The sequence below is a fragment of the Cibotium barometz genome, chromosome 48, assembly GCF_041138505.1.
Source record: "Cibotium barometz isolate CiBa-2024 chromosome 48, ASM4113850v1, whole genome shotgun sequence".
Classification (NCBI taxonomy): Eukaryota; Viridiplantae; Streptophyta; class Polypodiopsida; order Cyatheales; family Cibotiaceae; genus Cibotium; species Cibotium barometz.
In genome coordinates, this window is record NC_141093.1 from 6,408,203 (window position 1) to 6,422,932 (window position 14,730).

At 41.0% G+C, this 14,730-nt stretch overlaps 1 protein-coding gene across 1 annotated transcript; it reads right to left on the reverse strand.

The window, feature by feature from the left end:
• Window positions 1-9,105: 9,105 nt before the first annotated feature.
• Window positions 9,106-12,945, reverse strand: LOC147610753 (uncharacterized). Its single transcript, XM_086785225.1, has 3 exons — window positions 12,055-12,945; window positions 9,741-10,196; window positions 9,106-9,647 (listed from the first exon to the last, which is right to left on the reverse strand). The coding sequence occupies exons 1-3, from the start codon at window positions 12,704-12,706 to the stop codon at window positions 9,448-9,450; spliced, it is 1,308 nt and encodes a 435-aa protein (XP_086641351.1). The 5' UTR covers window positions 12,707-12,945; the 3' UTR covers window positions 9,106-9,447.
• Window positions 12,946-14,730: the final 1,785 nt, after the last annotated feature.

Sequence of the window (14,730 nt, forward strand, 5' to 3'; positions counted from 1 at the left end):
ACTTCACTTACAACCCCATTAGATTCTCCACCATGATTCTACAAAATCACGACCATGAATTCTAACCCGCAAAATCACGACACATGGCATTTGTCAACATTCATCCAAGAAGCCATGCATTATTCCTACAATGCATCATGAGCCACTTGTACCCTAACATGGCCATAAAATCACAATCTTCACCGCCGTGATTATGCATGAATCACGACCGTGATTATGCATGAATCACGACCGTGATTCTGAAACCTACAGAAACACGCCACAAAGAATGATAGAAAACTAAACTATTATGAGCCCTCAAGATGTGTTAAGACTGGTAAAGTTAGGTTTACATGATTTATATGCTTCACGGTCATGGGAATTGTTGATGTGATTAGCCAATTGTTGTGTGATCACGGCCCATATTCCAAGGCCAATGATTGGTGCCACATGTCACATGCATTAAATTTCTAGCCATCAAATAGGTGTGTGCTTCTTTGTTTTCTCTATTTCCAATCCACTCATAATTAGGTACACTTGTGCCTACATTGATTTCACATTTTGCCTCCATGAGCATGACCACAACCAGGCAGGACGTCATGAGCCCTACTCCTTTTCTTATTTCTCTTGCTTAATTCGTAAACTATGCTGGTAAGCTAGGTAAGTCAGGTAGGTTAAACTCATGGAATCTTCTTTTTTCATCTTTTGTTCAAAAACTTCTCCTTCCATGGATGCACATCCACTAACTATCCCATCTCTTAACACTTCCCCCATCCCTCACATCTCAAAACTTATGATTCCCAAAACTTGTGATTATGCAGTCTGCATAATCACGGGCCCAACTAAAGTGACTACATAAACACGATTTACGTAACATGCCAAAAATAAAAACTAACACATCTATAGTGACATTCGAGGTGCCAAATTTCTCTCCTTCATGAGACAAATGCAATCAATTTGCTACGGTGATTTTGCATTATGTGGAATCATGGCATGTGATTGCCACATCACCAATCACACCTCTTGAATCATGCCCAGTGTGAACCACGTCAACAATCACGGTGACATATCATCAAATGCGGCTCCAACAAATTGGAGGGTAACCACTTATTTTATTACCTCTCCTAGCTACACAATGAAGAACCGCACTGTATCATTACCGTGATTCTACAGTCTACAGAATCACAGCACATGATTGCCACATCACTAATCACACTGCCATGTCACCAATCACGGTTGTTGAATCTTGATTGTGAGATTGCCACATCATCTCTGCACAATCACAACACCAATCATGATTGCACAATCATGAACATTCACTCTTCATGCATAACTCTAATTATTAACCCTTGATCCTTCTCTAATGATGTGCTGCTACTAAAAGAGAGTAAAAACATAATAGTTGTCAGGTCGTGATTCTCCAATCTACTGAATCATGGCTGTGACTGTAAATCCATAGAGTTACAATTCTTTTCCCACTACCCTCATAGTTCTATGCTAACAAACCATTCTAACATGCAACTATAACAAGTGAGCATGGTGCTCCTACCAAACAGTGAACCTGAGGTGCCCACACTAGACCAAGCAACATTGAGAAGGTAGCTAGCCAAGAATTTTGTAGTCATAGCATAGACCGAAGATTTGATGGTTAAGCTTGGCTTGGGCTCTCTAGAAAGAAATAAAAGAGTAAAGACCACCCCCTTTTTGTCTCCCCACCCCCATCCACTTCAACTCATGCTAAGGGGCAAGAGAGTGTCGTGAAAGATGTCCCAAGTCCTCAACCACCACCTTCTCCAAACCAAGAACTAACCACTCTGGAAGTACATGAAGAGATCACTCTCCTCAGCGTGCCACTCAAGGTGCCTACAGTGTTAAGTGAGGCATAAAGCCAAAAAAGTAACATCCAGGCCCATTTGTACCTCCTTTATCGCCTGAGTTCAAACATGAGCCTCCACAGAACCATTGTTTTCCAAGAAGCATGCCAGAGAAAGTATTCAAATAAGTTCTGGAGAGGTTCCTTGGGCCCCTATACTAAACTAGTGGACAGGGTAGCCCCTCTGGCTGACCTTCCAGTAGTTCCTTGGGGCCAATCAAACATTTTTCGTGTTTTTTGCTTCACTAACCCTCTCTCTTTGCCAATATAACATATCTTAGTGAGGAACTAAGGGGGATCTCGTCCTAATCAAACAAAACACTACATGTGATGCCAATACTACCATAATAATGGCTATATTTACGGGGGGCCTTGAAATTAACGAAGGTTACACTATGTATATTTACCCATTGTACTCAATTTCAGATCTTGGTGTAGAGTGCTAATTAACTAAACTAACTTTAACACAAGGGGGAAGAGCTCCTAGAACTAATGAAACCCTCTTAACATAAATTATTTTATAGCTCCCCTCCCTAAGATACAAAATAGCCTTGATTGGATGCTACAGCACGGATGGTAGAGACTTGGGATACTCACCAGCACCTACTAGTCCATAATAGCAAATCCTATCATCCTTATGGGGGTAGAGGCTTGGGATACTCACCAACACCTACTACTCTATAATAGCAAATCCTATCATCCTTATGGTATCTTAAAACTTTTTGATGTCATTTGTGCACATCTACTTAGCTTTTTAACATCATTATGATTTTGACCAAGTGCACATTGAATACCCCTTATTCCTTGAGGAAGAGGACTTGGATGGTCTTCATGATTTTTTTATCACAAAAAAACCATAGCCACCTTGATGATGGGGATAGGGATAAAATAGACGAAGAAGAGGAAAACACAGTGTTCAGTCCAATAACATCTTATTTATCTAAAATTTATGATAATAAGACTAAGGATGATACCAATGCACCATTAACTGAGGGCAACTTTCCATCTTCTTTCTTTAATTTCCCAACTACCACTCTCAACCCCGAGGAACCCCTAGACTACTAGCCAAAGGAGGCCGAGGCTCCCACTCGACAGCAAGGTCTTGATGTTGTGGGTTCCACCTTCGACCCTATCCTCGATCTCCCGACTCCAAAATATGAGCAAATCATCATGAGTGGTAATCCTTTACTTAATCCTCATCTTATATGCCAAGCTCTCTTTGCAGATCACTCCTTTCGACCCCACCACTCCAATACAAGCAGAGGCTTATGCAACAGGGGCACAACCTACTAATTTACCATACCCTTTGGTGGGAGACAGGCCAAAAGCATGAGAACTGGGGCAATTGGCTCAGCCCGAGACACTATGGTCCAATGTGGCGAAAGGATCAAGGTTTGTCAACCCGTGGCTTGCTGATTTGCTTGAGATATGCAGTCACATTCATGATCGCCCACGCTTACAAGAAGTGGCAATGGGAGCATTCAGAAGAGTCACAGTAAGGAGGGTATGAAGAAATACATACAGATGTTAATGGCCATGTTGTGATCGACGAGATTGCCATTTCTTACTCCATCAAGCAATATGCAGACATATATAGAGCATCTCCACGGCACCTTCATGTTGGCCCATTGTTTATGCCAATGAAAAGAGGGTTTATTGCCGAGAATTCCACGAAAGGCATGAAGAAATACATACAAATGTGGATGGCCATGTTGCAGTCGACAACTTTGGTATCAAGCCAACCTAGAGCTTGTCATTTCTTACCCCATCAAGGAATATGCGGACATATACAGAGCATCTCCACGACACCTTCGTGTGTTGAACCATTGTTTATGCCAATGAAACAAGGGTTTATTGCCATAGAATTCCATGAAAGGCATGCTCGTGATTCCCATTTCATCTATATCTTCCCTCACTTCAAGCATAGACCCTTCGACACTCTCAACAACCAACAACGGTAGCTCATGCTCACTACTACAGTAAAATGCATGGTAGGCAATCCTTGATCCCGCAATAGTGGCCATTGTGAGGTTCTTCAAGTTGATCATCCTTCTTATTAACATTCAGGACAATTATGTCCACTACAACCTCAAGGGGATGCGCTTTGACCTCAACAAAGGGCCTTCTAACAATGGCATCATGTACTACTATCATCCATTACATTGTTTGTCCACGTACATGCATACCACTTTTGAGAATATGATTAATCACTTTAGGGTGAGCTTCCCCTCAAGAGGCACTTCTTTTTCCACCACACCATGAGGTTTGGACAACTTCACTTTTGTCATTCACACAAATTTCAAGCTACAATGTTGACTGGTCTTTTGGCCCATTCCTCTTCCTTGCCCACAATCAACACAAATCCACTTAGGGGTGTGTTAGCCATGTTATGAGCTACCCACAAACCCATTTAGGGGTGTGTTAACCATGCTATGAGATACCCAAAATCAACACAAACCCTTTTAAGGGTGTGTTAGTCGTGTTATGAGCGTCCCACAAATCAAATCTTGAGGCATTTGGTTTAGCCAAGAGAGTAGAAAAACCAGTCGGGAGAGGAACTAAGGAGTTGCACCATTATTGGGGGTTTTTGAGCTGGTTTCGGGCCTTCATCCAAGGTTCTTCACCAAGATCTTCAAGTCCATGGTAAATCCCCTTCAACTTCATTTTCTATGAGCTCAATTTGAGCCTCCAACTTCCATTGCTATTAATCAATCATAATCATTAAGCTATCATTAGAAAAAATTGAGCTAAAGTGACTTCAAAATTGGATTATTAGGGTTGTATTCAAACCCAAAAAAAAAATATCTCTCATCTTCTAATCCACTCTAATTTAAGCAAAAATTTCTCGCATTTAGGCATTTTTAGCTATTTTCTTTGCACTGGTTTTGTCACTGCATTGAGCATGTTGTAAGCGACTAGACACTGCCTAAGTGTAAACTTGGGTAAGACCTTCACAAATGGTGTCAAGCTCAATATGTCAAGTTAAAAAATTCAGCAAATAAGGGTTCCATACTTGGGCTACACAAATGAAGTATCTTCTCATGCACAAAAAGCTATGGAAACTCATTAAAGACAATGCACTCGCTAGTCCTAGGTGTATGGGCAAAAGAGTTGAGTCAAGTGTTTGGGGCTAAAGCCAAGAATCAATAAATTCATCTCAAAATTGAATTCTATGGGCTAAAAATGAACTTCAGTGAGTCACTAGCACAATTTTTAGCAAGATAAAAAGCATAATCACATAACTAGATGGCATAAATGCCAACATAGGAGATAAAGATGCAATAGCCATTCTCTTAAAAAGTATGCCAAAAGAGTATAATGCATTGGTGAATACACTAAAGAATTAGCCACAACCAACCTTTGCAGGATGTGTCTCCTCTCTTCTTGAAGAAGAAAAGGAACTAAAGAAAGGAAGCACAATTGTGGAACACGCATTCTTCAACAAAACCACCAAGAAATGCTTTCGCTATTGTGAACATTACCAAAGCAAATGCAGACTCAAGCACAAGCCAAAGTATGACCATTACAAGAAGATGGAACACAAAAAAAAGGAATGCAGATTCAAGAACCAAGAAATCTTTGGATATTATGTTAGAATTGGAAACTCTAAGCATCAAATACGACACTATAGACATGAGATTATTGAATTACGTGCCTTGAAAGATGACCCATATTATGGCTATCCCCCGCAAAGAGGCTACAGTTGAGGAGACTAGTTTTGAAGCTATAGCTCAATTTATGGGGATTGAGAAGCCTAAGGAGTTGACAATTGCATATTTGTATACATGTGGGCATTTGGTAAAGGATGCTGAAGGCAATTTGGTTTTCAAGAAATTGGTTCATTTGGAAGGCATTGAAGATGTAAAGAAACCTAACAAGTCTATTTCCAAAAGAGAAAGAGTTTAAGTCTAGGGATAAGGATGTAAAGTTTGAGAATTACAATGGAAAATTTGACACGTCTCGTGCACTTACTTTCATACGTCAATTTGAAATTGCTTTTGTGAATGAGGACTTCTCTGAGAAGTCCAAGTTGAGGCATGTGGGAATGCATCTTAAAGATACAGCCAATGATTGGTGGATGGCCAATTCTTGATCATTTGGCTGCCATGACTTGGGATGAATTTAAAGAGAAATTTAATGTTCAATTCCTGCCTCCTAACTTTGCTAAAGACGTGCAGAAAGAGTGGGATTGGATCTCATAGGATGAAGGGGAAATCAAATTCTACTTACATTGCAAAGTATTGGAAGGTCTTATTGAAGGTTACCCCTTTCATGAAGCTTATGGATGCCGAGATGAAGCATAAGTATGAGTCAGGGCTTCATCATATCATTCAGCAAGGTTTGGAAGTTTATCCAAATAAACTCTAAAGCACTTGATACATTCCGGCAAAACTATTGTTGAGAACTTATACATGAAGTGGGCCAATAATAAGCAATTTTCAGGTCCATCTAAATCAAAACACCTATCTAGTTTTGACCATAAAAAGTGTGGACAACCACCTAAGAATGTATCAAGAGATGCACAAGAGTTCAAGGATTACTCGAGGAAGAAGCCGAGGGGTCAAAAGAATGTGAATGTAATCCCAAATGTGCGGGGAAATACAAGTCAATCACCAAATAGCAGAACATTATGCAAAGCATGGGGCAAATTGCATGACAAAACTGCCTTATCTCGTTTTGATGATGCATCCACAGATAATTTCATTCCAATGCACATGGCTGCATCTCTTGGGTTGAATGTATTAGATTGTGTGTGGGTAGCCAAGATTCTTGATCATTTGGCTACCGTGACTTGGGCTAAATTTAAAGAGCAATTTTATGCTCAATTCTTGCCTCTTAACTGTGCAAAAAGAGTCGGATTGGATCTTACAGGATGAAGGGAAATCAGTTTCTTCTTACACTGCAAGTATTGGAAGGTCTTACGGATGCCGAGAAGAAGTGTAAGTATGAGTCAAGGTTTCATCATATCATTCAACAAGGTTTGGAAGTTTATCCAAATCAAACTCTAAAGCAGTTAATGCATTCGACAACTATTGTTGAAGAAAACTTACACATGAAGTTGTCAAATGCAGTTAATGCATTCGACAATTGTTGTTGAAGAGAACTTACACAAGAAGTGGGTCAATAATAAGCAATTGCCAAGTCCATCTAAATCAAAACACAGATCTGGTTTTGACCATAAAAAGGGTGGACAACCACCTAAGAATGTATCGAGGGATGCACAAGAGTAAAGGATGTCTCGAGGAAGAAGCCGAGGGATCAAAAGACTGATTATGGGTTATCAAAAACAACAAAAGAGGCTTATATGTGATAGAAAGTGCTTCAAATGTGGGGATGAGGGACACACACACACACACACACACACACACATATATATATATATATGCTAAATGCCCGCAATATCCCAAGAACATGCATGCAACTGAGCAACTGAGCCTAGTTTGAATGTAATCTTAGATGTGCAGGTCAATCACCAAATAACAAAACATTATGCAAAGCATGGGGCAGATTGTGTCCAAACTGCCTTATTTCTTTTTTGTGATGCATCCACAAATAATTTCATTTCAATGTACATGGCTACATCACTTATAGCAAGGTATAATACCGAGCCCGAATTATGCCATTCGAGATGGTTATGTCATGATGTACAACCGTAAAGGCAAAAGGTAATGAATGAATGTCATTCACCTCCTTATGCAGGACATCAAAGAATTCTTTCAACTACACAAGCCATTGGCAGATATTTCTTTTGGCCAAAGATGTGTAAGGGCATTGATGCATATGTGGGACAGTGTCTTGTGTGTCAAAACGTTGTATTGGACAGGGATGTATGATGCCATGATGTATGCAATTGTGATCGTGTTGGATTTGCAAAAATTTTTAGTTTACGCGTTCTTCCAAACTGTGAGATAGCAAATGTCCGCGCAATATTCCAGATTCGTTCCTCTACTTGGAGGTGCCAGGCTTGTGAGGCTTCCTCCCGCCGCCGTCACAAAGTTCCTCGTCTACTCTTCCATCCTACCTGGAGTTCTTGCTATCACCATTTTTGCACTTGGTTTCAATCCCTTAAACTCTCTGCTAGTGGTGACATCCATCTCTTCAAGTCTCTGCTGAAGTTGACACTTGTGCTTAGCATCGATCTCACGAACTTTCTTCCAATAGCAAGCATCTATCTCCTCGCAATCCTAATTGTATTTCTCTATCGAGGTGAGGTTCTTGTAAAGAGAGTCTCCAAAAGAAGCCATTAGGTTAGGACCAAGGCCAAGACTTTTGATGATCCTAGTTTACATGCAATCTACGCTATAAGAAAAAACGAGCTAAACCCCTAATTTAGTTTTTTCAACTTTGCCTACTAACTCTAGGATTTTAAAAATTGTTAAAAGGAATGAATCGAAGCAAAACAAGGAAACCCTAAATTTGGCCTACAAGCCCTAATTTCAAAGACCCTAATATAACATGCAAAATACTCTAGCTAAGAACTACCCTTGGTTAACCTAGGCTCTAATATCAATGTCACAAGAGTGACGAAACGAGAAGGCTTAAACATAAGATTAATGCCAAGCACATGAGATCAACTATAATCAAAACTAAGCACGACACAATAGAGGAGGGATAGATCTAATCTATTGTATATTAAAAAACATTAGTATTTACAATGATGGAAGTTGGATCTTGGATAACTGCCAATGCATACAAGATAACTTGCTGATTCACAGCTTCTACGATGATCATCTCCACATGTTTGAATTAATGCTTGATAACTACTTCCAGTAATAGTACCCAGAATTCATGTGCAGAAGACGATGTGAGATGCCTAAAATAAACTTTAAACTACCCTTTTATAGAGTGTCACGGTACTAGTAGGTTTCAGGTCCACCAGCCCTTTTATGGCCCCAAAAAGTTGTCCAAAAGGTCATATATTGTGTTCATAACGTGCCCAACTTGTGTCCAACTATTGGTGCATGTCCTAGGCACCTCCAAGCACCTATTGGGTTGCCAAACAGGCCATATTATGCCACATGCCTTGCCTAGAAGGCAGTGCAAGTAGGAAGCATGTCCACGTGGCACACACATGCGTGATGCACGTGACACATCTCCTCTTGCACTGTCAGCACTTGCACATCATAGCAAGTTCTAGAAAGTGTACAGGCGATATTGTGCCGAGGCTTAAAACAATATTGTGCATTTCAACCCAAAGGAACCCTAGTGTATAAAGCCATCACAATCTAAATCTTTGCCGTACAAGCAAAAAAAATAGAATGATAACAATGCCTTTTATTTCAGTGTTTAAAACTAATACTTCGTGGCACTTTATATGATCCCTTTACATGCATAGCCACTTTGTAACATGACAATTATGAAAAGCGTGCTTATGAGCTGAACGGGTCATTCAGCTCAGCAGTGCTTACAAAATAATTTGGATGACCTCCAAGCATCAGCATGACCATTTTTTGCCCCTTCATGTATAGTGGCAGCAAATTTAGACCATACACTTTAATCATGGTTACCTTTATAGGGATTGTGACATCCTTTATTCACATAACCACTGTCTCTAACATGACCTTATGTCACATGATACTTTTCACAACTGTGCTTCATGTGCTACACAACTCAGGTGATATGGTTTCACTCTTTGGTGAATTACTCAATGATTTGTTCCATGTCTTGGCCTGCTCCCATGGGAAATATCTGTAGCACAGTAGGCCTGCACTGCCTATGCAAAAAGCAGCACAAAAGCATCCAAATGCCCACTTCTGTTTCTTCCTACGTCTTCGTCTTCGCCTTTGAGCAATCTCTGCTTGCCCAAAAAGAAAGAGATTAGGGACAATGAGGCCATTCTAGGAAGTGATGCCAGACAATTAGCTGAAAATGACTAACTAAAACTTACCTATTACTTCCTGATTCCTTTGAGACATTTCCCGATTGACAAGTTCAACATACTGCAATTTATCCAATAACCTCGAAATTTCCCGGTTCTTGCCTGCCAACATGCTCTCTAGCTCTTCGTCTTTTTCGGCTCTGACAGCTGCACTTGCTATGGCACCCCCAACAAGCCGGGCAACCATCAGTTTTTCAGAAAACTGCTCAGAAAAATTTTGCTCGTTCTGTCTCCCTCTCTCCAAACTGCCATCTTGGTGGATAGGACCTGATGACATGGATAATCCAATCAGTGAACCCTTCTTGGCCATTTCATTCCAACGACGCTGCAATGAGGCTAACGATTCTTCTGCTCTAATACGCCTTGCAATCTCCTCTTGCAAGCGGGGTGTCAACTTTTCAAATGATCTGCACGGCATCCTTGTAGTTGAGTTTGAAGAGCAAGCTTCATCCTCACTTGCAGAATCTGCCAAGAAGCCCATCATACAACAGCCCACTTAGATGATGTTCACAGTGATCTGCCTGAAAGGCAAGACAAGATGCCTAAAAGAACAGCCCATTTGACAACACCTCGCACCACTTTAAACCCAAACCAAACCACTACAAACATACCATGGATGGAAATACCCAACACCTTGTACTGTGTGACTCTCAGGTGGGCTGAGTATGTGAATGAGTTGAATGGAGCTGGGGTGCTGTGGGATCCTGCCATCATCACTTCCCTCATTCCCACTGTACGCGAGCAAGGGCAGTATATATATATATACCTAGATGAATCCAGGAACACGCCCAAATTCACCTTATAAGAATGTGTAATTTACAACCTCATGGTAGTCATCCACAAGAAAATAAACCATCAACTCCATCATGCATAGTATGGACTGGATACTACGACATCCCCACTAACATCATCAGTGTGCCCAATAGTGGGTGTAGAACTTGGTATCAATATATGCTCCCACACACACACACATATAAGAGCATACATTCATACAAAGGTCTGTGTACTAAGTTTCGGTCAGAGCTCCTGAGATACAGGGCAGACTCAGCCATAATGAAGCCTAGCACTAAGGATCATAACAAATACAACTGCACCACTAAAGATAGAAAGAATTAACAAAATATCAACTGGCTGCAACTTGGACGAAAACTTCACAATGTGAAATTTGCATGTCCACTAATACAGCATAAAAATATGCCTAGATGAATCCAGGAACATGCCCAAATTCACCTTAACATGTCAACGTAGTCTGATTATATAAAGGTTCCGCTGCTATTTTTGGGGAATGATATGGGGCATAATAGCATAAATATCAGCTGACGCTGCTAGATGTCAATAATGCAAAGAGAGGATGGGCATTTTTACACCATGAGACTCCCATTAGAAGGTAGTCAACAGCCTAGCAGCTTAGCAGATTAGGCGGGCTCTTTGCAACAACGAGACCATAGAGAAGCCAGCCACTGCCCATCGCTGACCTAATTCACACCCTTCCAGCCAATGGGAGGGCCCTCATAACAGCTCCAGGTCCTTTCTTTTTTGAAAATTTTACACACCCCCACTCTCCCGTGAGGCCCTCCCCTGCGCCCTTGTGATGTCACCTCCGCCCAGTCAAAGGGAATGTGACTCCAGCAACCAGTTTGCCTACATACGGTGCTCCAGGTCTTTGCAGGTATGGAGGGTGGTTTTCTGTACACCTAAAGCACAGGAGCTCCAGGGCCATATGCAGGTACGGAGGGTACTTTCCTGTCTGGAGACAAGGATGTGATCACTTGGCATTACAGGCCCCAAGTGTGGCTCCTTCTCCCACCTCAACATATGGAGCTTTCCCTCCAAGAAAGACCAGCCATGAAGAGAGAGCCCCTCTCCTTTATAGACTTTTACCTCATTAGAGTGCTTGTATCTGTTTTCTAAAATGTACATTCTCTACTGATGGAAAAAGCTATTAAGAAGTTTGCGAGTTGATTCCCTCACTATGAACACCTGATCTAAAAGTATCTTTATTACTACGTTACTATGATGATGAAGAGAAATTTCTAGAATCAAAAAGTATATTTGCTTTGTATCGTGACTTGATTCCCTTGTAATAAACACTTGAGAAAGAATGTCCAGTGATTATATCCTCGTACAAATTCATTGCGATTTCACCAGTAGATGAAAGCCACCTGATTTAGACCTCAAAAAACCCATACTAATCTAATTACCATCACATTGTTATGTACCAAAACACGGACAACTTCCTAGCTCACTGCTTTGATTCCATATGATGTAGAAAAAAGCCAAACACAATAAATTATGGAGAAAACATCTGGTACGAGCTTATTACCGTCAAATGGGGCATCTGGCGCATCAAAAAACTCCTCACGTGTGATGGAGGCAACAGAAGAGGTGAGACAACTGCCCTCAGAGCCAGTTCCAGACCGCATCTCAAAAACTTCACTTTCCCCTTGATGTCCAAGGGCTCTATCCATGCTGTCTTCTCTGCATCCATCTCTAGCCATGCGCATGCCATTCATGTGTAGTGATGCATCTCCAGTCATGGCCACGTCCTTGCCATATCTGGCCCGACTGGATGTCTCCCCCTTGTTCCAAAACTCAGTCGATTGTCCAGCAGGAGACTTTATTTGCGAGGTGTCGGTTTCGGCTGGATTTCTCTCTGAGGCGCGAATTTCCGCAGCTCTCTTGCCATCTGCGCTAAGGGTACTTTCCAAAGGCTGCAGCAAAACGTGGGCTGCATCGTTTCCATTATTGTGCAGGGCAGCGCTCTGCACAGGGCCACGCCTTTTGAAGTTAAGAACGTAGGGCGATGGCGAGGAGGAGGAGGGAGAAGGCGGGCACTGTGGTTGCAGAGGAGGGGTCACATAGAGAGGAGGGTAGAAGGAGAAGGGGGGCCTTCTTTCGGTGGAGTCGTCCATGGATGCGGGTGTACTGGAAGGTTCGATGAGCCTGTCGATGGCGGTGATAGAAAAAGCAGACATGTTCCTAGGGCAGGGCTTCACATCGATGGCGTCTCCGAAGGGGAAGGGGAGAAGGGGCCCAACAAGAAGCAAGAAAACCAACCCACTTCCAGAAAAAGCTTGAAACCCTTGCTGCTGCAGTGCTGCGGCGTCTGGAGAGAGATAAGCACTCAACGAAGAACGCTCCAATAAGTCGGGGATTCCGTTGGCTGCGTTTATTCAACATGCCGTGCTGCAGAATAAAATGCAGTGGCATCACAGCGTGCGTCACAAAAGGTCTTCTTGCACACTAAGAGGCTACGTCAAGATATTCAAAGTTCAAATGGCTCTTCTCTGTATATCTGTCTATATAAAGGAAGAGTTTCACAAAGTTTTCATATGACAAGAATTTGGAGGTTCCTGAAGAGGAGGATGAGGAGGTTGGGATAGAATTTGAATTTGGAGGTTTGGATGAGGAGGTTGGGATAGAATTTGAATTTGGAGGTTTGAGGCGACGTGCGAAGCACGTTCGTGTCAGCCCATTAGTTAATATACTGGCAGCTTTCTTCTTGCTTCAACGGAAAATGGTCTAGGCCTTGCCAACCCACTAATGAATATAGTGGCAGCTTTCTTCTCACTTCAATGGAAAATGGTGCCGGCCTCGTAGCCCAAACAGGCTTCTTGAGGCTTTTAATCTTCACATAAGGGGATTAATCTTTTGATTTGAATTAAATTAAAGCAAAGAAATGTGGTTAACATTTTACCCTTCAAATTTTAGAGGCTTATTGGTAGCCTAGAATTATTTAGACATGTTGTTGCCTAGTTACTTACTCATTGTCACAGACAATACAAATCTGAAAGTTTCCACGTAGCCTAAAATTCACAACCAACCGTAGTTTATGACGACGAGAGAATTCTAAAAAACAAAGGTAAAAGCATGTGTGTATCTTGTGGTTGTGTATTCGTCGACATACAGGATTTTGAAATATTAAAATAAAAAACAATTGCCAAACAAAACTCTCGTGGAAACGGGGCTTGAGTGAACTTTTCATGAATCCATCAAGTTTCTCAAGTACCATATAATATGCTCCTTTTTTTTCTTGCAAATATATATTGGTGTGGTAACGTACCATAAATATTAATCCTCACTTTTTATGTGTTAGTACAACTTCATGTACTAAGCATAAACATGGCCGCCATATGACCATGACAGTCGAGAATAGGCCATCACAATTGATGCGTGATGCGTTTTTTTTAAAGACTCCTTTCATGGGGAAACCAAGAGGAAATGATAATTTTGAAATAGCATTTACATTATATATTTATCCAATTATAACAAAATTGAACCAACCCTAGGATGAAGCAAGCCCACATTTTTGCAATTTGGGTCACAAATATCTCTATGTACACATCCACTATTGAAGGCATGGCCTTCATACTTGGAGGCAGAGCTCCTCGATGATATGCCCACCACAGTGTTGCTCACATGTGTGTTAATGATCCTTCCTATTACAACTTCTCCTTTATACAAGTGCAATCGAATTTTCAAATTCACTCCTTGAATATTAAAAAAGGTGTCCTACTACCCTTTGCAACCTTTGACTAAAATTGTCCATGTATTCCGTTGATGTGTATGTATTCATTTGTAGGTCTTGTGTAGGTAGATGTTCATATGTGCATGTTTCATAAGTATGCATATGTTCACAAGGTATATGTGTGTTTTCCTCTGCAAATACATGGTCATAAGGTATATGTATGCCAATTACATTTTTACAAGGTCTGTGTATGTATACCTTCTAAAAATACCAATTACATTTTTACAACCTATATGTATATACACACTTGTACATCTTCACAAAAGCATTTTCTCAACAAAACATTTAAGTTAACAATTCTAAAAAGTTTGTACATCATATCCCTAAAATGCCTTTGACACTACAATTTTCTTTAGCTTTGATGAGTAAAACAAGTTTTTTTTTTCTATAGCTTGCATTGCAAGAGAGGGTATTGAAAGAAATGTCATATATGCTTTCACCTCGTAGGTGTGGTGGGAAAGAATTGAACTC